Source organism: Scyliorhinus canicula, chromosome 5 (genome assembly GCF_902713615.1).
Source record: "Scyliorhinus canicula chromosome 5, sScyCan1.1, whole genome shotgun sequence".
In the NCBI taxonomy this organism is placed as follows: Eukaryota; Metazoa; Chordata; class Chondrichthyes; order Carcharhiniformes; family Scyliorhinidae; genus Scyliorhinus; species Scyliorhinus canicula.
Genome location: NC_052150.1, coordinates 95093015 through 95115660, shown reverse-complemented (window position 1 = coordinate 95115660; position 22646 = coordinate 95093015). Strand labels below are relative to the sequence as shown.

Here is a 22646-nt window from a genome sequence, read left to right as displayed (position 1 = left end):
TATTTATGATCTATATGTCTGCTGTAAATTCTAATTTTCACAATTCCTTTTTTTTGTAATGTCAAATACTCCACTCCAAAATCACCTCACAAGTGTTTTGCATTTCTTGGTAAGATTGTTTTACCAACCACAATTTGAAACAAAATTTCCATTTGAATAATGCTTTTGTGTACTCCCAGTTATGAATAATGCTTTAGGTTTTGGGAATAACCTGTGCGTGGTCCTTAGTCCTGGTGCAGGAGAGCAGTCCCCGCTCTCTGCCTTATTATTCACTGCCCTTGCTGCCCCGACATAACTTTCCAAGTCATAAGCCAGATGATGCAGATAACTCGGGATGACTCAGAACCATGAGATTGGGCGGGAGTTGATCTTCAGTTTTTAATAGGTGCCTTTTATTAACTGAGCACATGACAAATTCACGAAATTAAGAAGCGCTGGGTGAGGGGGGGGGGGGGGGGGGGGGCGATGGGGTTGTACTAAGAATGCAATTGCTGTCTTGACAGTCAGTTGCGGCAGGGAGCAGTTCAGTATCTCGGCTTGGAGTGTGGTAGAAGTGTGGACCCGTGGTCATCATGAGAGGCTTGTGCTACTTGGCGCTGTTTGGAACTGTTTTCCTGCTGACAGCCCTCCAAGCAGCTGCTCGCAGCCGTAAGATGGTTCATTTTTATTTCACTTTGCCAGGACATAATTCAAACGTTGTTGTCGTGTTACACTGTTGAAAGAGTTTCTATGAAAATGTACATATTGTATTTCAAATTGAATTAACAAGGTAATGTGTGAGTTTGCTTTTGGAGTTGCTGCAGTTGTGATGTTGATTTGAAGTGATGTGGGTTTGCTGAGGTGAGAACCTCAGGTTCTGATCTGTTTAAACGCCCTCAACCCAAAGCCACAGTGATCCCCATCGAGACTTTGATAAACAGAAGAACAAAAATAAAGGCTTTCGTGACCTCTCCAACCAATGCGTTATTAACAATGTAGTAACCGTTATCATGTAGGGAATGCGCAGCCAATTCATGCACAGCAAGACTGCAAAACAGCAATGTGAAAATGACCTATTTTAATGATGTTGGTTGAAGGATAAATATCCAATACACCAGGGTTAACTCCCCTGCTCTCTTTTGAAATAGCACAATGGGATCTTTTAACTCTACCTGAAGACAGGGCTTTGAATCACAGAATCATAGAACTTACAGTGCAGAAGGAGGCCATTCAGCCCATCGAGTGTGCATCAACCCTTGGAAGGAGCACCCGACTTACGCCCACATCCACCCTATCCCCGCAACCCAATAATAACCTCACCTCACCTTTTTGGATGCTAAGGGCAATTTAGCATGGCCAATCTACCTCACCTGCACATCTTTGGACCGTGGGAGAAAACTGGAGCACTCGGAGGAAACCCACGCAGACACAGGGAGAACGTGCAGACTCCGCACAGATAGTGGCCCAAGCCGGGAATCGAACCTGGGACCTTGGAGCTGTGAATCAACAGTGCTAACCACTGGGCTACCATTCCGCTCTTTGGTTTGATGTCACACCTGAAAGGCGGAACTTCTGACATTGTGTCATTCCCTCTGTATTTGCCTGGATTATAAGGTTAAATGTCTGGAATGGGCCACTCCAGTCCGGTGCCAGAGTGCATCCTTCTCCATTGGACCAACTTCCTAGAAAACTAGATATGGAATCTGTTTTATTGCCAAAGCAAACAGAACCTCAAGATTTTCTCTCTTTTTTTTTTTTTTTTTCTTTTTTTTTAAAATTTAGATTAGCCAATTATTTTTTCTAATTAAGGGGCAATTTAGCGTGGCCAATCCACCTACTCTGCACATTTTTGGGTTGTGGGGGTGAAACCCACGCAGACACGGGGAGAATGTGCAAACTCCACACGGACAGTAACCCAGAGCCGGGATCGAACCTGGGACTTCAGCGCCGTGAGGCGATTGTGCTAACCACTAGGCCACCGTGCTGCCCTCAGATTTTCTCTCTTAACCTTATCTCCTGAGGACAAGATAATTACACATGCATTCGAAGGCATACACAGAATCGCATTGTGTGGCACCTTGATACCCGTCAGTACAAGGGTGTGTCAACAGTGCATCACAGACATCTCAGTAGCAGTCGTATAATTGCAGGCTTAATAGTCCAATGTGGTTCCGTAGCAATATTGCCATCAATGCCTGCTCGCTGCAAGTTTGCACTAGTATTGGAGAGGGTGCATTAGATCCTTTTTATTTCTCTACTGCCCATATGAAACCCTGTGATAGTCCTTCACGATCAGAGTTTCCACTGCCATCTGAACACTTGAGTATTGGTGCCAAAGGCTGAAGGAAAACACTTTCATTAAATCAGTTTGTTTTGTTTTGCATCAGCAAGGTGATTTTTTAAAAAACCTTTCATAAAAATGTTAGTCGGTACAATGCCATTTTCAAAAATTGAAAAGAAAATGTTGGCCTATCAGAGGTTGATCAGTCAAACCTGTGTATTTTGTAAATGTACAGAACTCTTCCGCCTTCCACTCCACAGTGATACAAATGAACAGAGGAGCCATAACGGTCAATTAGCTCTGCTGCAGAAACCCTTTCAGCACTGTATGTGTTGGTGTGGTATAAAGACCTGATCAAACACTGGAACTTTAGAACTAAGTCAGACCACAGCTTTTGGTAACTTCTATTTAGTTTGTAACTTATAAAAATAACTTGCATTAAAAAACTACATCTACAGTTCTAAATTTCATGTTACAAGATTTTGTATTTGGTCATGTTACAGCACCAGCTTTTCACTCTTAATATCGTGTGGCTGTTCAGTCATCTGACAGTCACATGAATATGATTACAGCATTTTTCATGCCTGACTAGAGAGTATCTGATGATTTTTAATTCAATCTTTTTTTTAAGTTCATAGTTGTTTTTAGGCTTGATATACTTTTTATACTTTTATCGTTAGTAAAAGGATTACATATGACAGATTAATACTTTTCTTTCCAGTGTGGATATATTAATGCTGCAGGTTTCCGAGTGGGATGAATAAAGTAATGAGTCGTAGAGAGTAGAGGCAAGTTAGACCTCAGTAATAGCTACTTAGTTGTGAAAGCTGGATGAAGAAAATAGAGATGATTTGATTTATTTGTCACATGTACAGTGAAAAGTATTTTTCTGTGGCCAAGGGAATGTACACAGTATGTACATAGTGGGCAAAAAAGAATAATCAACAGAGTACATTGACAAATGGTACATCAACAAACAGTGATTGGTTGCAGTGCGGAACAAGGGGCCAAACAAAGCAAATGCATGAACAAGAGTAGCAGAGGACATCGTGAATAGTGTTCTTACAGGGAACAAATCAGTCCGAGGAGAGTCATTGAGGAGTCTTGTAGCTGTGGGGAAGAAGCTGTTCCTATGTCTGGATGTGCGGGTCTTCAGACTTCTGTACCTTCTGCCAGATGGACGGGTCTAGAAGAAGGAAAAGCCTGAGTGGGAGGGCTCTCTGATAATGCTGTCTGCCTTCCTGAGGCAGCGGGAGGTGTATACAGACTCAATGTGAGGGTGGCAAGCTTGTGTGATGCGTTGGGCTGGGTTCACCACACTCTGCAGTTTTTTACGATCTTGGGCCGAGCAGTTGCCATACCAAGTTGATGCAGCTGGATAGGATGCTCCCTATGGCACATCTGTAGAAGTTGGTGAGAGTTGATGCAGACATAGTATTCAAAGACCACTTGAATTCTTGAGCAGCATGATAATGATGGCAGAATTTATGATATAAACTGCAAGAATAATAAATTTTGCACGTGCATATGCAAAGTACGTACTATGTTAAATAAAACTCAGCGGCTTCACTTACTTGCACATTCTATTTGGGAATAATGCATAATTTGAGAAGGATGTCAAGGAATCTAACAGCCTAGAAATTGGGCTGAGGCCAATTTGGGTGAACAGGGATTGCCAGTTGCTGTTCCTGTGCCCAAATAGTGAGGCCTGGGGTATTAGGCCTTGTGCCTCACTTCCATGAAACAGGTGACCTACAAAATTAAGGCTACTGACTCACCCCCTCATTAAAGTAAATGAGGACAGACATTTTGAAAGGCATTCAAAGGTGCCTAAAGAATTCACTTTTTTCCAGATGGTAACCACTTTTTAATATGCAAGTATGTGTCCTAGGACCTAAAATGTTTTTTTAGTTGGATTAGTTCCATAGGCAGTAGTGCCAAAGAGGCCCAGTCAATATAAATTAGAAAGCTATCTTAGTGGAACCCCACTGTTAGGATGGATGGTTTTAAAAAATAAATATTTGGGAAATATTATGTTATTCTGTAATGAAGGTGATGTGCCTGTGTGTAAATGATTTGATCAAGCTGGGGAAAGATTAATTGAGACAACGTGTCTGGGAGAGTTGAGAGATAAAAGGGGTAAAGGTGCAAAATACAGGCCTTTGTAAGGAGAAGCTATGGTGAAATGGATTTATATGTAAAGAGGTTGGTTCAAAAAATTGCACAAGGAGATAGATAGGGACTTGGCTTTACAGCTGTTAGATTTTAAATGGGAGTAAGGGATTTTACAACTTACAAAGGTTTCATAAGCAAACACGGACGGTTATTCAATTTTATTTGACCCAAAAGAGGAGACAATAGGAAAACACAAAAGATGTTTATATTTTGGAAACGCTGAGTTCAAACAGGTGCTGAGGACAATGACATCGAAGATGAAAGGAAAAAAGGATATTTGAGGAAAATTGTTGAGCTGAGTGTGTTGGCCATATGGGGAAAGATGTCCTGAGACCAGTTCTATGCTGAGAGAAGGTGCCAAACATGAAGCAGCCATCCAGAAAACGGGAAAATCTTTGTTTCAGAAAGCAGTCTTGCTTCTGAACATTTTTGCATTTCCACAACAGAGTGGAAGTGTGCGAGTCATTGTGCAATATACCTTTACTGAAATGACAGCAGTTTGCCTTGATAATAATACTGGATTTTTAGAGTTAAAAATGTAACAGGGATTATTGCCAAGAAGGTGCTTACTTGTGTGTTCTGACTGTGGGTTCTTTTGCAAAGGTTGTAAAACTGTTTTATTTATTTATTTATTTTTTATCCATTACTTTATCAGAGTTACAAAGCTAGAGCTCAGAGTGTGGACAGGGGCAAACCCCTAATCCAGCTCCTTGCCTGCTCCAAAAACCAATTCAAATTGAATCCAATACATGGTCTCCACAAGAGAGACACACCAGATACAGGCATTACACCTGACCTCACACTCATCTTAGCCAAAAGGCCAAGAAGTGCTTGTAAGACTGTTTTAACTGTGTAACTTTAACCTTGTGCGCTTAAGTTTGTTTCTCATCTTGTCAATGAATCCTGTAATTTTTTTAAATCCCAGAAGTGTTGCTGGATTATCATAGAATTTACAGTGCAGAAGGAGGCCATTCGGCCCATCGAGTCTGCACCGGCTCTTGGAAAGAGCACCCTACCCAAGGTCAAGACCTCCACCCTATCCCCATAACCCAGTAACCCCACCCAACACTAAGGGCAATTTTGGACACTAAGGGCAATTTATCATGGCCAATCCACCTAACCGGCACGTCTTTGGACTGTGGGAGGAAACCGGAGCACCCGGAGGAAACCCACGCACACGCGGGGAGGATGTGCAGACTCCGCACAGACAGTGACCCAAGCCAGAATCGAACCTGGGACCCTGGAGCTGTGAAGCAATTGTGCTATCCACAATGCTACCGTGCTGCACTGGACCAGTACGTTTCTCCTCGTTTTCAGAATTTAAAAAAGATATGATCAGTAAGAGAAGATTCCCCCTGGGATTTGGTTGCTCAGCAAATAATACCTGCCTCATTTACCTAACTGGTATAAATAAGTCAGTTAAGCTAAATTGACAGTAACTAGGGTGGTGATGAGGACAATAGAATCAGCTTTGGCAATAGAAACAGAATCTTCAAAATCAGGCAGAGTTTTTGCTTCTGATCATATTCACAACTCCACTGAGAAGGTCTGCATGTATGAATGTTGGTTAAAGATGAAATTGAGCTTGGTTGTGATATCTCTTCACTGTCAAATACCCACTAACACTCAACGCTCAGGCTCCCACAGGAAGAAAGGTAGCTTATTGGGAGGGGGTGAAGGGGGAGGATGCTACTGGTAAGTGGTTCCCATGGAAACAGTTACAATATAAGTTTCCACTTTTAAGAGAGTAAAGGAAGAATAGTTCAGGGTCAAGGGTAGTGTGTTAAAATGCAATGAGGCAGTAAAGCTTATGGGAGTTGGTGTAAAGTGTCAATGGGGAAAGGCTACCATGGTATACCAAGGGACTGGCAATCCCAGTGCTCCCCGGGGTCTTTGCCTGTGACCAAAGATGGCTACTCCCCTCCTCGGTTCCCCATAGAAGTCCTTCTGCCAGGTTCACATTTTTCAAAAGGTGTACTAATCGGCACCAGTGTGACCACTTGCTGGGGAGGCGGCTGAATGACAGGAGGCCTTTGGATATGGGATGGCTCTCGTTAATTGTATGGAAATAGGGCTTAAGTGGTGATAATTGATTTCTCACCTCGCTACAGCGAGATCCTGATTTCTCCTACGGGAGTGGGGCGGTTGCATAGGAAACTGTTTGGCGCCTGGCACGTTTTTCATTTTTGGCCTCTCCTGCTATTCAACCGCCTTGTTCACTTGAGCGAGAGCGCAACGAGGTTGGAGAATCGTGCTCAGAAGCTGTAAAGACCAGTGTAGTGAGGCACCTCCGAGTGCAATATACTGCATGGAAAGAAAGTGATAATATTTCACTTTATGTAATGCCAAGTTTGAACTCTTATGTTATGTACCGTGACAAATTTTATGCATAAAGTATATTTTTTAGGAAAAAGGGAGACATATTGGAAGAGAAGGGAAATATACTTCAAATATGCAAAATATTTAGAAAATTGTTTTGAGGATTTAAGAATGCATTCACATATATTTCATGCAGCTGAAGTAGCAAGCACCTGACAGCTGTTTAGCTTTGTTGTCAATGGAAGACAATCTTATTTCTGATCCTTGAAGTTGACTGACTGCATTTCTTGTTTTCAGGTTTCCGAGATGTGTTAACTGGTGGTAGCAAAGTATCATTCTCTCGACATTCTGGTCATCTTGCTGGGTGGCATCCTGACAGTAATGTCTGGAATGAGCAAATTTATCCCTATTGGAAGAGAAATGATGTCCGGTGGAAAAACTGCTGGAGAGGTAAGAACCTATCGTTGAAATTTCTATTCAATTTTTTGTACTGCAAACCTTGCTTCTGCTCAAAATCTCTTTCCCAGACGGTCTTTGAATTCTATTCAGTAAAAAGGAGTTTTAAAAATTCATTCATGGGATGTGAGCGCCATTGGCAAGGCCAGCATTTGTTGACCATTCCTAATTGCCCTGGAGAAGGTTGAGATGAGCCACCTTTTGAACCACTGGTTCACCCACAATGCTGTTTGGAAGGGAGCTCCAGGATTTTGACCTAATAACAAGGAAGGAACAGCGATATAGTTCCACATCAGGATGGAGTATGGCTTGGCGGGAGATTACAGCTGATGGTGCACATAAGCCTCTAATTGTCCTTTTCAAACTCAGGTTCGTGACCTGTGGGTGGGTCGCGGGTGGGTGTCAGGAGGGTAGTGGGGCCATGCATTGCGGCGTTGCTGATGGTGGGAAGTAGTGCCCAATGTCTGCAGCCTGCTTTTAAAAATGCCGACTGCTTTCAGAATTCTGGCCGTACCCCGCATGCATTCCCCACAGCACTGCGCAGGCCTGAAACACAGCGGAAAATAATGTATCCTCCTGATGTCAGCGCACTGACAGGAGCAGATTTTTTAAAAAATTGATGCAGTCTTGCGGCCTGAAGCATCAGCAGAGAGCAGGTCACGTGTCCTGAACACTGATGTCACATGCTCTGGGAGAGAGAAATTCCTCTATTTTGTTAGCAGCAAGCAAGTAACAGGACTTAAGAATTTAAAATGGATCATTTCGTAATAAAGAAGAGAGGGCCAGAGACACAAACAGGCCAGGATCACACAACTAAAGTTGGATAAAGCGGCTCAGGAGAATCTACAGCAGGACAAAGCAGTGCTGGTGTGAGCTTCAGAACCTCTGATGAACAGCCCATTAAGAAGTTGAAATCCAGAACAAAGCAGTATAAAGATTATTTTTTAAGGTGTGGTTTTATTAATTGTGCCAATACAAATCAGAACGTGAAGCCCATGTGTGATAAATGCAGGGAAGTACTGGCATTTGAAGACTAAGCATAGTGAGTACGAGGACAAACCTCTTGATTTTTTTCAAAGAATGCACCGAGAAATTAAATCGTCAGTTGAAGTCCTCAGCAGAAATGTTACATGGAACAATAAAGTACAATTAGCCTCTTACATGATAGCTTATGTATAGCTAAAGAAAAAATTCCCTAAACTGTAGCAGAGAGATAAATTCTCCTAGCAGCAATAGGCACTAGGCGGTATTCTGTGATCCTGAGGCTAAGTGTTGACACTGTTGGAAACGCCGTTGCGTTTCTCGACAGCGTCAACACGGCCTCAGGATCAGCAATTCTAGCCCCTACAGGAGGTCAGCACGGCACTGGAGCGGTTCACGCTGCTCCAGCTGCTGATCCTGTCATAAACTCGGCGCCGCGGGATCCACGCATGTGCAGTGGCACTGGCACCAACACGCACATGCGCAGTGACTCCCTTCAACGCGCCAGCCCCGACGCAACATGGCGCAGGGTTACAGGGGTCAGCGCGGAACAAAAGAGGCCCCAAGCTAAAGAGACCGGCCTGCCGATCGGTGGGCCCCGATCGCGGGCCAGGCCACATCGGAGCCCCCCCTCCCAGAGTCGGACCCCCCCCCCCATAGGCCGCCCACGGACCCTTCAATGCTGAGGTCCCGCCGGCTGAGAGCAGGTGCGAACGGCGCCGGCGGGACTCGGGTTTTTTACGACAGCCGCTTGGCCCATCCCGGGCTGAGAATCAGCGGGGGGGGGGGGGCCGCTCCGACGCTGTGCCAACCACGCCAGCGCCAATGGTGCCAATTCTCCACTCTGCTCTGCGGAGAATCACGGCCCAACGTCAGGGCGGTGTGGCGAGATTCGTGCCAGTCACAGGGATTCTCTGGCCCAGCCCCGGGCTGAGAGAATCCCGCCCATGGTTCCTACAGTTCTAGATGAGAGGTTAGCTAAAAAAGCTGAAATTCACCCCACTGAGTGAAAACACAGTGGCTCACCAAATTTGTGATATTGCTGAGAATTTAGAAGCCCAGCTTATTTCTCATTTAAAATCAGCGCAGGAGTTCTCAATATAACTGGATGAATGTACAGACGTTCCAGATTGTGCAACCTTGCTAGTTTATGTTAGGTAGGTTTGACAGAATGAATTTGTCGAGGTTTGCCGTACTGCTTGACATTACGGGCAGCACGGTAGCATTGTGGATAGCACAATTGCTTCACAACTCCAGGGTCCCAGGTTCGATTCCGGCTTGGGTCACTGTCTGTGCGGAGTCTGCACATCCTCCCCGTGTTTGCGCGGGTTTCCTCCGGGTGCTCCGGTTCCTCCCACAGTCCAAAGATGTGCAGGTTAGGTGGATTGGCCACGATAAATTGCCCTTAGTGTCCAAAATTGCCCTTAGTGTTGGGTGGGGTTACTGGGTTATGGGGATAACGTGGAGGTGTTGACCTTGGGTAGGGTGCTCTTTCCAAGAGCTGGTGCAGACTCGATGGGCCAAATGGCCTCCTTCTGCACTGTAAATTCTATGATTTAAATCTATGATTACCAACCCACATGACTGGTGTAGAGATTTATGAAGCATTGAATAGTTACGTGGTTGGAAAGTGTGGACTTGACTGGGTTCATTGCAGAGGAATCACAAGCAATGGGGCCGCCAACATCACTGGAATAAACAGCAGAGTAACAGGAAAGATTATGGAGGCAGCTGGGAAGGACATTGTTTGGAATCATTGTTTTATTCATCGTGAGGCATTGGCATCGAAAGGAATTCCATGCGATCTTGAAGTGGTGTTGAAAGGAATTGTGAAAGTATACTTACCGACTAGGTCCGCCGTGTGCGAGGTGAGTAATCCACACCAACGGGACTGGGAAAAACCTGACGGTCACTCGGCCCATCGGGGCCCGGAGAATCGTCAGAGGGGGCGCTGTCAATGGCCTCCGACCAGCGTGGCAGGAATCCCGTTGGCCCCCGATAAATGGCGCCGGAGAATAGGGAAGCTGGCGTCGGGGCGGCAGGGCGGGATTCGGGCCTCCCCCCCCCCCCCCCCCCCCCCCCCCCCCCCCCACACCCCCCGGGGATTCTCCGATCCGGTTCAGGGTTGGAGAATATCGGCCCCTGTGTTCCGATATGGGGGCCGAGCACACACATTTATTGTTCCACACAGAAGTACATTGGCTGTCAAGGGGTCGGGTGCTGGTCAGAGTTTACGAACTGAGGTATCAAATTTACGCTTTCCTCCTTGAGAAACTGTCCCCTCTGGCTGATTCATTTGGTGATGAAACTTGGATGCTAACTGATGTGTTAGGCAGGTTGGTTCGATGTGGACTGCACTTGATGCAGGGAAGTTAGAAACAAACGTCTAACACTGGAGAAGATCCAACACTGTTTTATTCAACTATAGAACTGCTATCCATATTCAGCTATGGGTCAACACTCTACTGATCTGACTGGTGACCTTGTAGTAGCCTGACCAGACTTACTAGCTACCGCATGGTGTTTGCACTGGCTAGCTCGTGGACTCTGACTGTCTCAGTAGCTGGGTCCCGAGAGAGCGAGAAACCTAGCGCCCTCTGGTTTTATAGTGGTAGTGTCCTGTCTGGTGATTGGCTGTACTGTGCTGTATGTTTACTGGTCATCCTCTGTGTCAATCACTGCCTGTCTGCATCTCATTATATACATGAGTGGATATTATGACACTAACTATGTCTTATCCTGCAGACAACTTTTCAAATCTAAATGAACTGAACCTCAGTTTGCATGGTGATGGAACCATCAATTCATGAGACACGTGCTTTCAGATATGAACAGTGGTTTTAATCTACTTACTTCAGAGCCAGCCTATTACCCGTTGAACTCACAATGAACTCAGGCTGGCTCTGGACACGGTTATTTATACAGCAGTCATGGGGGAGGAGTCGTGGGCGGAGCCAAGGGTAGAGCCTTGTACAAACTCCTGAGCATTCCCAGAGCTACTCCCCCTAGTGGTCGGATAACGCTACTGCGCTTACAATAGTATTGGTAAATACAGTGTGAATTACCAAGTTACATTCACCACACATGGGAAGGGATGATGATTGCTTTTGGCACTGTGAAGAAATCGAAGCTTTCCAGAAGTGACTAAAAATTTGGAACTTGCGAGTGCAAAGCCAAAACTACTACATGTTCCTCACACTGCTACGACACGAAGAAAACAGTGTTAGTAAGGAAACTGTCAACAGACTGGCAAGCCTTACTCAGTTGCATCAGACTGCGCTGATCAACACCTTTTGTCGCTACTTTCCAGAGGAGAAGTTTAAGATAGAAGAGGTGGGTGAAAAATCCCTTTGAGTTTGAGATCCCAGAATCAATTATTAACTAGCAGCGGACTCCAAATGAAGCTGACTGAATTTCTGTGCCTCACCTGTGAGAGCACAATTAAAAACACGGCACAACTCAATGAGGCTGACAGCATTCTGGAGTCGCATCTCTGAGGAGTATCTGGAACTGAGTAAAACAACCATTTTATTGCTTTTGCCTTTCACAATGATCTACATGTGCGAGGTTGAATTTTCCGTCCTCGCAAAGATGAAGACGGCACAAAGGAACTGGCTGAACTCTGCACTCTATCTGCACATAGACCTCTCCTCCTGTGAACCTGAATCGAGTGAGATTGTGAAGACCAAGCAGGTTCACCTGCTACATTAAAGATTAGAGAAAATGGTGGGTCGTGAAGGTCGGCCATAGTGGGTTGCGAAGGTCAGCTGGCGTGGGCCGCGAAGGTCGGCAGGCATGGGTCCTGAAGGATGGCTGGTTGGTAAAAATGGGTGTCGGGCAAATAGTTTGAAAAACACTGGGTTGGATTCTCAGTCGGTGGGATCCTCTGTTTTGTCGGCATGGGGGTGCCCACAATGGAAAACCCCACTGGCCAGCTGCCGGGATGGAGAATCCCACTGCCGGCGGGAGCATGCAGCACCAGAAAACAGGTGCGGTGGGACGGAGAATCCCGCCCACTGTTGTAGATAATAACATTTTCTGGTTGAAAGGTGCAGTCAAAGAAGCATTGGCCAGTTGCTGCAGTTCATCTTGTACATGGAACACACTGCTGACAATGTGCACTGGAAGTGAAAGTAGTGAATACTTTTTTTTAAATAAACAATTTTATTGAGGTAGTTTTTGGCTTTGTAAACAGTTACAGACATCAACAGAAAGAAAGCAAAAAAGGCAAAAATGTGCAAACATCCACGTACATTCAATACTTCAATCGTAACATACTGCACAAGCCCGCTCCTCGCCCACCGGTAGAAAGTAGTGAATACTTGAGGTGATGGATGAATTGCCAATCACCCAGATTGTCTTGTGTTGGATGGTGTTGCATTTTGAAAGTATTTGCAGCTTCACTCATTCAGGCAAGTGGAAAGTATTCCATTAGACCCTTGACTTGTGCCTTGCAGATGATGGACAGGGTTGGGAATCAGGTTGTGAGTTACTCACTACAGAATTCCAGCCTCTGACCTGCTGTTGTCATCACAGTATTTATATGGGTTGTCCATTTAAGTTTCTAGTCAGAGACAATTCCAGGATGTTGATGATGAGGGTTTCAGTGCTGGTATTGCCTTTGAACATCTGGAACATATGGTTAGATTCTCCCTTGTTGGAGAGAATCATTGCATGACACCTGTGTGGCATGACTATTACCATCCTAGCTGTATTGCCTGTTGGTTAGGGACACAGCTAGTTCTGAAGCACAAGATTTCAGTACTACAGCAGGGATGCTGCCAGGGCCCATCGTTTTTGCTGTATTCAGTTTTGCGATATCATGTGTTGTGCATCGAATTGGCTGAAGATGGGTCTTTGATACTGGGGACTTCAGGAAGAGGCTGAAATGAATCATCCACTCAACACTTCTAGCTGAACATGGTTGCAAATATTTCAGTCTTGTCTTTTGCACTAACATGTTGGACCACCTCATCTCTGAGGATGGGAGCCTCCTTCTCCTCTGGTAGTTGTTTACTTGCCCACCAACATTTATAACTGGTGTGTCAAGATTACAGAGCTTGATATCAGTCAGTTTGTGGGATTGCTTTGCAGTCTGTTGAAAGCAGCTTCCACTGTTTAGCATGCATGTTGTCCTAGGTTGTAGCATCATAAGGTTGACACCTCATTTTTAGGTATGCCTGGTATTGTTCCTGGCATGCCTTTGCACACCTCGTTGAACCAGGGATGATCTCGTCACTTGATGGTAATAGACGAGTGGGGGATATGCCAAGCATCAAGATTACAGAATGTGGTGGAATACAATTTTGTGGCTGCTGATGGCCCACAGTGCCTCATAGAAACCCAGTAAGCTGCTAATTCTATTTGGAATCTATAATATCTTTAATGTATGAGATGACTTGGCGAGTGCAATGTATGTTCAAGGTTTGTTTTAAACCCTTAGCCACATAGCAACATGAAAATTCTTTCAGTCCCCGCAAAAGTCAGCCCCTTTAAGTTACCACGTACATGGTAATCTAAAATAATTTAAAGGGTGTCTATGCTGAAAACACATTGGGCACGATCTAACTGAATTGAAACACTTGTTTGGAATTAATTCTAAAAAGTTTTAGTTTTCCTTTGGAGGCTATATGAGAAGGTGTTCTCTCTCCACTAGCCATAATGAATTCTCAAGCACATTCTTCATGATTCAGTTTCCATTTACTCTCACTATTTTGTAAATGAAACCACTTCTGAATGAGAAACTGAAAAGTATATTTTTTTCCTGTTCAAGTCATCTGTTTTCTCTTTCAGGAGGAAAGGTTGTGGCCCACTTGAGCAATGATGGGCCTACTCTGGTTAGAGCGAACGTAACCTTTAGCGTGGTGCTTAAATTACCTAAATGTCAAAAGGAAGATGATAATGGTGACATCATTTATGATATCGACTGCAAAAATGGTAAGTTATGCATGTATATACTATGTAGAATAAACATCAGGTCATCAAGTTCAGTGACTTCAATCACTTGCACAATCTAATTGGGCTATTTGAGAAGGGTGTCATGAAAACTATTGGCCTCAAAGTTTTAGTGTGGTCATAGTGTGGGCAGACAGGAAATGACGAGTGCTGTCCCTGTTTCCAAAAGGAGAGGCCCAAGACATCCCCAATATTGGGTCTTTGGCCTCACTTCCATGAAGGTGGCAACCTGCAGAGGCAGCTCACCTGGGAAAGTACATTTGAAGCTTGGGCTGCTGCTGGTATCAAAATGGCCCTCAGGTTAAAAGGCTGGATCAGGGAGGGTGGTGGAATGGTGTAATAATGGCTTGGGGTACTCATTAACTGGGTGGGAGATCATTGGCAATAGGGGGTGGAAATCATTGCCAGAGTAGGCAACAGTGGCCTGGACTTGGGGAAGATTGGTGTTGGATGGAATGGCTAGCTGGTTTGAGGAGATTGCTAAGCGATGCCGGGGATTGTGGCTGGGGCGAGCAAGATAGCCTGCATTCTTTTAATCTAGCAACATGCCTGATTCTTCTGCTTCCACCTTCAGGTAAGTGTGTTTTAAAAACTGACCTTGTTCATTGCAGAATATAGGCCTAATTCTTCCTTTCCTGTCTGTCAGACAACTTCATTGGTAAGATTCACCAGATTATAGTTACTCTAATCATATTCCTGTAAGACATAGGAATCAAAATCTTCAAAATCCATTAAAATGACATGTTTTGAACTCTTTTGAACTATATTTAGGCACCAATTTTTAAAAATGCTTATATCATCCATATAACGAACAAATGACTTTAGCAATTCAATGCTGGTCATCTATGATTATCTCATGGCTTTGTAAATGTTTACTAATTATAGTTGAATTATGGGTTTTAAGAATATGACCATAATTTAGGTATAATTAGCCACTTTCCAGAGTCATTGCTCGATTAATCTTCTCATACCCTTTAAAAATGTGACAATTATCCTGGCCTTTGCGTCCCTAGTAGCCCGGCTCAGGATCCTTTTACAGTGGAGGGACGCGAGGCCCCCGAGCACGGAATCCTGGATTAGTGACATGGCTGGGTTCATTAAACTGGAGAGGGTCAAGTTTGCACTGAGAGGGTCGGTGCAAGGGTTCTTTCTTGATTTCCTGGCGGAGTGTTAGAGGGTGGTCAACTTCAGCAGCAACCCGAGGGTGGGGGGGGGGGGGGAACTTTGGCTCGGCAATGGGGGGGGGGGGGGGGGGGTGTTCTTACGGTTCTATGTTTATTATTCTTTCTTGTTAATTTATTGCTTTTATGGGGGGGGGGGTCTGTTTTTTTTCTGTTGTCTTTGTTGGGATAAAATTTGTTGTTGGAAAATTTGAACGAAAATTATCTTTTTTTAAAAATGTGACAATTGCTGATGACTGCCAATCAACCTTTCTAGCCCAGAAAGTCAACAATTATATGTATGGAGTGTGATTTCCTCAGGCTGTGAATTTTATCTGGAGATATTAAACATAACAAATATTAATGAACATATTCCCCTACTTTTCATATCAAAGTCACATATTCAGATTTGCCAATGACATAAAGGTAGGTAGCATTGTAATCAGTGCAGATGGAAGCATAAAATCGGAGATACTGATAGATTAAGTGAAGGGCCAAAACAAGCAAATTGCTTTCAATTGATGGTCCACTGTGAATCTAAAAATTATAAAACAGGATACCTTCTAAATGATGAAAGCTAGAAACAGTGGATGTCCAAACTGATGTGTAGATCTAAGTACTAAGATTGTTAAAATATAATTCATTGGTATAAGAAATAATAAAAACAGCTAATAGGATGCCAGCTTTTATAACTAGAAGAATACAATACAAGGAGGTAGAAATCTTGCTTCAGCTATATAAAGCTCTGGTTAGACCACACCGGTAGTACTGTGAGAAATTCTGAGTTCCATACCTCAGAAAGGATATATTGACTATGGAGGGAGTGCAGCATAGGTTGACCAGAATGATACCTGCACTCCAAGGATTAAATTATGAGGTAAGATTACAGAAGTTAGATATATTGCCTGGAATTTGGAAAGTAATGGCGAATTTGATCAAAATCTTCAAGATAGGATTGTCATGCCTAGTACAGACATGTCATATTATGAATTTTCAGTCAATACTTATAAAATTGGACCAAACAAGTGTTCATATGGCTGTCACAAATCATGTGACTTTTGGGATTTGAACTACACCAAGTATTAGGTCTCCAGTGAATATCTAATTAAACGTGGATATCGGCAAGGGCTCCTCACTAACATCTCTGGAATTCATACATCTCATTGTTTAAGGATGGGACAATACCTAAAGACTATGGTGTTTCCAGAATTCCTGTCTCCGAGTTTCATACTGGACAGAAAGAAAGATCAAAACTCAATGGACACTATCAACTTCCCATTGTATCATAGTGGCTTCTCACATCCAAACTAGATAGGCTGAGCCTCAGAATGATCCCCAGTGATCATGTGACTACACCATTATTACCCCAGGGCACAGCAGATCCATCAGCCACCAGCCAGTCTGAGAACCAGCCTCTGAAACTAGCTGCCAAATATCAAGCAGCCAAAGTGCTTAACGTGTTCCAGTTTCGAAGTTTACCTGAGAACCAACCCCCTAAATATTCTACAATCAGAAACTTCACGATCTGATGCAAATTTTTTACCTTACAAGATCCTCACTTCAAGTTTAAATCATCAAATCCATTAGAGAAACTACAGGCCTGCCACGTGGGAGACCGGAAATCGTAAAGTAGAGAGTGAATTGATTGTAACCTGTAAAAGTACACTGTCTTTATCTCTATCCAGTCTTTGTCTGTGTGTGCATGAGATTGAGCATGTGACGTTGATGTTAATACAAGGTAATTATATGAGAATATATAACCTTTGATGAAATAAAGTGTGTTGCTGAATTACTTAATTGGAATACACACTCCAAGGATAAGACATACACCTTTCTATGTCTGGACAAAGAGAAACAAACTATTTCTGTTGGTTGAGGAGTCTAGTGCTGGGCGAGCTCTAGAAATTGGAATCTGACCTTTCAGGCAAGAAATTAGGAAACATTTCCAAACACACAGGGTGATAGAAGTTTGGAACACTTCCAATAATGCTAGATCATTTGTAAATTTTAAATATGAGATTTATAGAGTTTTGGTGAAGAAAGGAATTAAGGAATTATGAGGCAACGGTAAGTATACATAATTGACTCACAGCCAGGACCGGTAAACAATCCTGTGCTGGGCCAGGCAGTCCAGGAACTGCAATTCGGAAGGACACAAACTCCGAATTTATCAGGACATTGAGGCTGACCTGGCCAAACGCAAGGCTGAATTTAACAGGGCGAAAGCAGCGCTGTACGAAAGCGGCGTACGTTTCAGAAGGTTGTACCCAGCCAAGCTCTGGGTCACATACCAGGGCAAAGACCATTTTTTTTAATGCCCCGGCTGAAGCAGCTAAGTGTGTTGCAGAATGCGGACTGGGGCAGCGACAACAGGAGAGGCGGGGAAGGGCCCAGGCAAAGAACGGCAGCGTGGTAGCAAACCAATAAGAGATGGGGTGGAGAAAAGAACCTCTCCCCTCTTCCACAACCCTCTCCCCCCAACACAACCCAACTGATGAACTATGAGCCACCACCTGAGTGACCGCCGCAGGAGGAAGAGACTGGCCCTATTCATGCAGACGAGGGCAACAGCAGAGGGAAGGCAGAGCAACAAGTATAGGGCAAGATGGGGGAAAGAACAGACAGACCACAGAGAGTGGGTGGGAGGACAGAAGGACAGTAACTCCTGGGAGGAGGGTCACCACACTAGCGAGAGAGCTAGCGCCAGGAGCATGCAGCAGATAGAGGCCGCTGCGGCCCCCAAGGGGGAGGGGGGGAACATCGCCTGGCAGGGGGGTGAGAACAAGCAGCGGGGATGGAGAAGCAAAGAGGGAAAAGAGCTGGGGGAAGGGGATGGGAGAAGGGAGGACAGGAAGGGGGGGTCAAGGGGAAAGGGACAGGAACGGAGTGAAATGGATAATGTGGCTACATAGAGCCACAACCAGGGGCCCAGAACAAAGAAGCACTGCAGACAACCACCCAGTATAGTCTCTGGGCGAAGGGAAACCCTGGAGTACAGGGGCCTACCTATGTGGCAGACACACTATTGGCAGTCATGTTGGGTGCTTCCTGGACTAACGGAATCCCAGGAGCACAGGGACCCGACTGCGTGGTAGAGCAGTGACAGCAGCCATCTTGGACAGCCCCCTAACAAAGGAAAGCCCTGGAGTGCAGGGGCGCGTCCACCAGGTAAGTATGGTTAATCCCACAGGAGTGGGGTCAAATAAACCCCACCAGGATAGTCACCTGGAATGTCAGGGGACTTAACGGCCCAGTGAAAAGATCCAGAGTCTTCACCCACCTAAGAAACATGAGAGCCAACATAGTCTTCCTCCAAGAGACACACCTGAGAGAGCAGAACCGACAGCGGGTAAGGAAGGGCTGGGTGGGACAGACATAACATTCCTGCTATGGGACGAGGGCCTGGGGGTAGCGATTCTGTTAAATAAGAGGACGATGTTTAAGACGACGAAGACGGTAACGGACACAGGGGGACCGTACGTCATAGTCAGCGGGGCCCTAGACGGGGCACCGGTGTTACTTCTCAACGTGTATACTCCCAACTGGGACGGCGCGAAATTCATTAAAAAGACCATGGCGGGAATCCCCGACATAGCAACGCAACAACTGATCATGGGGGGGACGGGGACGATGAGTTTAACTGTGTACAGGACCCATAGACAGACAGGTCAAACCCCAAAACGGGGAACACTTCGAACATGGCAAAGGAACTCGGTCACTTCATAGGGCAAATGGGGCCAGTGGACCCATGGAGAAGGAATTCACCTTCTTCTCCCCAGTCCAAAACATATACTCGAGGATTGACTTCTTCTGTGGTTGGAAAACCGGTGCTCCCAGGGCTAGTCAAGGCGGAATATTCCGCAATCATAATCTCCGCCACGTTCCACATTATATGGATGTGAGGTTGGAGACAGGCAGTACCCAATTCCCCACATGGAGATTGGACACTGCCCTATTGGCTGGCAAGGCCTTCAGCGAGCGGGTATCACAGACCATAGCGCAGTATACGACAACCAACCAAAACGGGAAGGCCTCACCTCTAAAATCCATGATTAAAGGGGAAATTATCGCCTTTAAAGCGCGATGGGATAGAGAGGAGGGAGCGGCTAGGCAGCAGCTGGTCAACGCCTTACTTGAGGCACTGACCATAGAGCTCTTGGTGGAGAGCAAAAAGCTACAAATGGACTTTGATCTGCCCTATACGAGAAAAGCAGTGCATCAACTCCGCCAGGCACAGGGGACCCTATACGAACACGGGGACAAAGCCTGTTCAGCTGAGAAAGCAGACAGCCACCAGAGAGATTACGCAAATTAGGGACAGCACAGGCACGCTTGAAACGGACCCAGACAAGGTTAACAAGACCTTCGAGGACTTCTACCGGGGACTGTACACCTCAGAGCACCCAACAGGGGACTTGGGGGTGAAACAGTTCCTCGATGGACTGGACATGCCAGTCGTGGGGGAGGACAGAACACGGGGCCTGGGAACACAGCTAGAACTGGGAGAGATCATGGAGAGTATAAGCTCCATGCAGGCTGGGAATGCACCAGAACCAGACGGGTTTCCGGCGGACTTCTACAAAACATTTGCGACAGCACTGGCCCTGCACCTTCGGGAGATGTTCACAGACTCACTGGCAAGGGGCACACTGCCACCTACGCTAGCACAAGCCTCAATCTCGCTAATACCTAAGAAAGACAAAGACCCGACTGAATGAGATACATGCAGACACATCTCGCTACTAAACGTAGAAGCCAAAATATTGGCCAAGATCCCAGCCAAAAGGCTAGAAGACTGTGTACCAGAGGTGGTCGCAGAGGATCAAACGGGCTTTGTCAAAGGTAGACAGCTAACATCGAACATCAGGAGCCTGCTGAACGTGATCATGCCCCATCCGGGGACAGAGCACCTGAGGTGATCGTCTGCCTGAATGCAGAAAAGGCCTTAAGGTGCTGGAGCGATTCACTCCTTTCGGAAGGATTCACTTCATGGGTGACAAACAACACCAGCTCCCAGTACTTCCAGCTGCACAGGGGCAGCAGGCAGGGATGCCCGCTGTCGGCGCTGCTGTTCGCCGCTGCTGTTCGCCGCTGCTGTTCGCCCTCGTTATCGAACCATTAGCGATTGCGCTCAGAACAGCAAAGAACCGGAGGGGGTCGAAAGAGGAGTCAGAGAACATAGAGTCTCGCTCTACACAGATGACCTGTTCCTCTATATCTCTGACCCACAAAGCAGCATGGAAGGAATCATCGCGCTCCTGAAAGAGTTTGGTGCCTTCTCGGGCTACAAACCCAATATGAGCAATAGTGAGATTTTCCCGGTGAACCCGCAAGGGGGTGGGGCAGCACTGGTGGGACTGCTGTTTAAACAGGCCCGACTCAAATTCCGCTACCTGGGGATCCAAATCACTCATGACTGGACGGGGATCCACAATGGAACCTGACCAGTCTGACAGAGGAAGTCAAAAAGGACCCGTAGATGTGGAACACACTCCCACTCTCCCTGGCGGAGAGAGTACAGACGATCAAAATGAACGTACTGCCCTGGTACCTCTTCCTACTAAGATTCATCCTGATCTATATCCCTAAAGCCTTTTTTAACTCACTGGACTAATTAATCATGGCGTTTGTATGGGGGGGGGGGGGGGGGGGGGGAGCAGAGATTGCTAGGATCACAAAGAAGGTCCTACAGAAAATAAAATCCAGGGGAGGGCTAGCCCTCCCAAACCTACAATACTACCATTGGGCAGCAACAGCGGAAAGAATGATGGGATGGACAAAGCAGCCAGAAGCCGAGTGGGTATGCGTGGAGGAGGCCTCCTGCAAGGGGACCTCTCTCTGGGCCCTCATCACGATGGCACTCCCATCCCAAAAAACCCACAGAAAGACTCCAGCAGCCCAATGGTGATAGCCACCCTCCAGACGTGGAAGCAACTACGGTAGCAATTCGGACTGACCGAAATGTCCAACAAAGCCCCCATCTGCAATAACCACAGGTTCACACTAGCACTGACCGATGCCACCTTCAAAAGGTGGAGACAGGACAGGGGGACATTGACAGTCAGGGACCTATACACTGATGGAACGGTCACAACACTGGAAGAACTGATGCAGAGATTCCAACTAGCTGAAGGCAACAAACTCAGGTACCTGTAGCTTAAAAAAGTCCATCGGAAGGAGACAAGGACATAACCGTTGTGGTAAACCACTGTTACACCTGTATTAGGTGATGTAAGGTAGGACCTGTACTACAGGTTCGCCGGTAGTCCCTGCCTGCTGGCTCCGCCCAGTAGGCGGAGTATAAATATGCGTGTCCTGATTCAGCAGCCATTTCACCAGCTGCTGTGGGAGGCCACACATCTTACAGCAATAAAGCCTCAGTTGTATCCAACTCTCGTCTTTGTACAATTGATTGTGCATCAACCGTGACCACCACGACAGACACTATCAGAAGAGCTACTGGATGCAGACATCTTAGGAGAGGGAACTGTAGTGGCATGTACGAACGACTGCTAGAGATGGCCGACACCGAACTGGACACGACAAGGAGGAAATTGGAGTTCAAAATAGGGTGGGGATTCTAGAGGAAGCACTGCACAGGGTCAACTCTACCTACACATGCACGAGGCTCAACTTCATAGATTCATAGAATTTACAGTGCAGAAGGAGGCCATTCAGTCCATCGAGGCTGCACCAGCCCTTGGAAAGAGCACCCTACTCAAGCCCACGTCTCCACCCTATCCCCTTAACCCAGTAATCCGATTTAACCTTTTTGGACAGTAAGGGTAATTTAGCATGGCCAATCCACCTAACCCGCACATCTTTGGACTGTGGGAGGAAACTGGAGCACCCGGAGGAAACCAACGCAGAAATGGGGAGAATGTGCATACTCTGCACAGACGGTGACCCAGGCCGAGAATCGAACCTGGGACCCTGGAGCTGTGAAGCAACTGTGCTAACCACTGAGCTATCATGCTGCCCTAACTCAGCTAAAAGTGGTACATAGAGCCCACTTGACCAGAAACCGATTGAGCAGGTTCTTCCCGGAGGTGGAGGACAGATGTCAACAGTGCTAAGGATGCCCGGCCAACCATGCCCACATTTTCTGGTCTTGCCCCAGACTTGCTGGGTACTGTGTCCAAAGTGGTGGGGATGAGGTTGGAGCCATGCCCGAAAGTGGCGGTCTTTGGGGTATCAGACCAGCCAGATCTCTTCATGGGGAGGAGGGTGGATGCCCTTGCTTTTGCCTTCCTGATCGCTCACCGTAGAGTCCTACTCAGTTGGCGATTAGCAGCACCACCTCAAGCTGCAGGCTGGCTGTCCAACCTATCGGAATTTCT

General features: G+C 46.0%; 1 protein-coding gene across 2 annotated transcripts in view; it reads left to right on the top strand.

Annotated features, from left to right (window-relative positions):
- Positions 1 to 499: 499 nt before the first annotated feature.
- gpnmb (glycoprotein (transmembrane) nmb) overlaps positions 500 to 22646 on the top strand; it is a 73409-nt gene continuing 51262 nt past the window's right edge. For both annotated transcript variants that reach the window (XM_038797411.1, XM_038797410.1), the window contains exons 1-3: positions 500 to 648; positions 7052 to 7204; positions 13985 to 14128. In XM_038797411.1, the coding sequence (XP_038653339.1) occupies positions 573 to 648; positions 7052 to 7204; positions 13985 to 14128 (373 nt within the window). In that variant the 5' untranslated portion in view covers positions 500 to 572. The remainder of the gene's footprint in view (positions 649 to 7051; positions 7205 to 13984; positions 14129 to 22646) is intronic.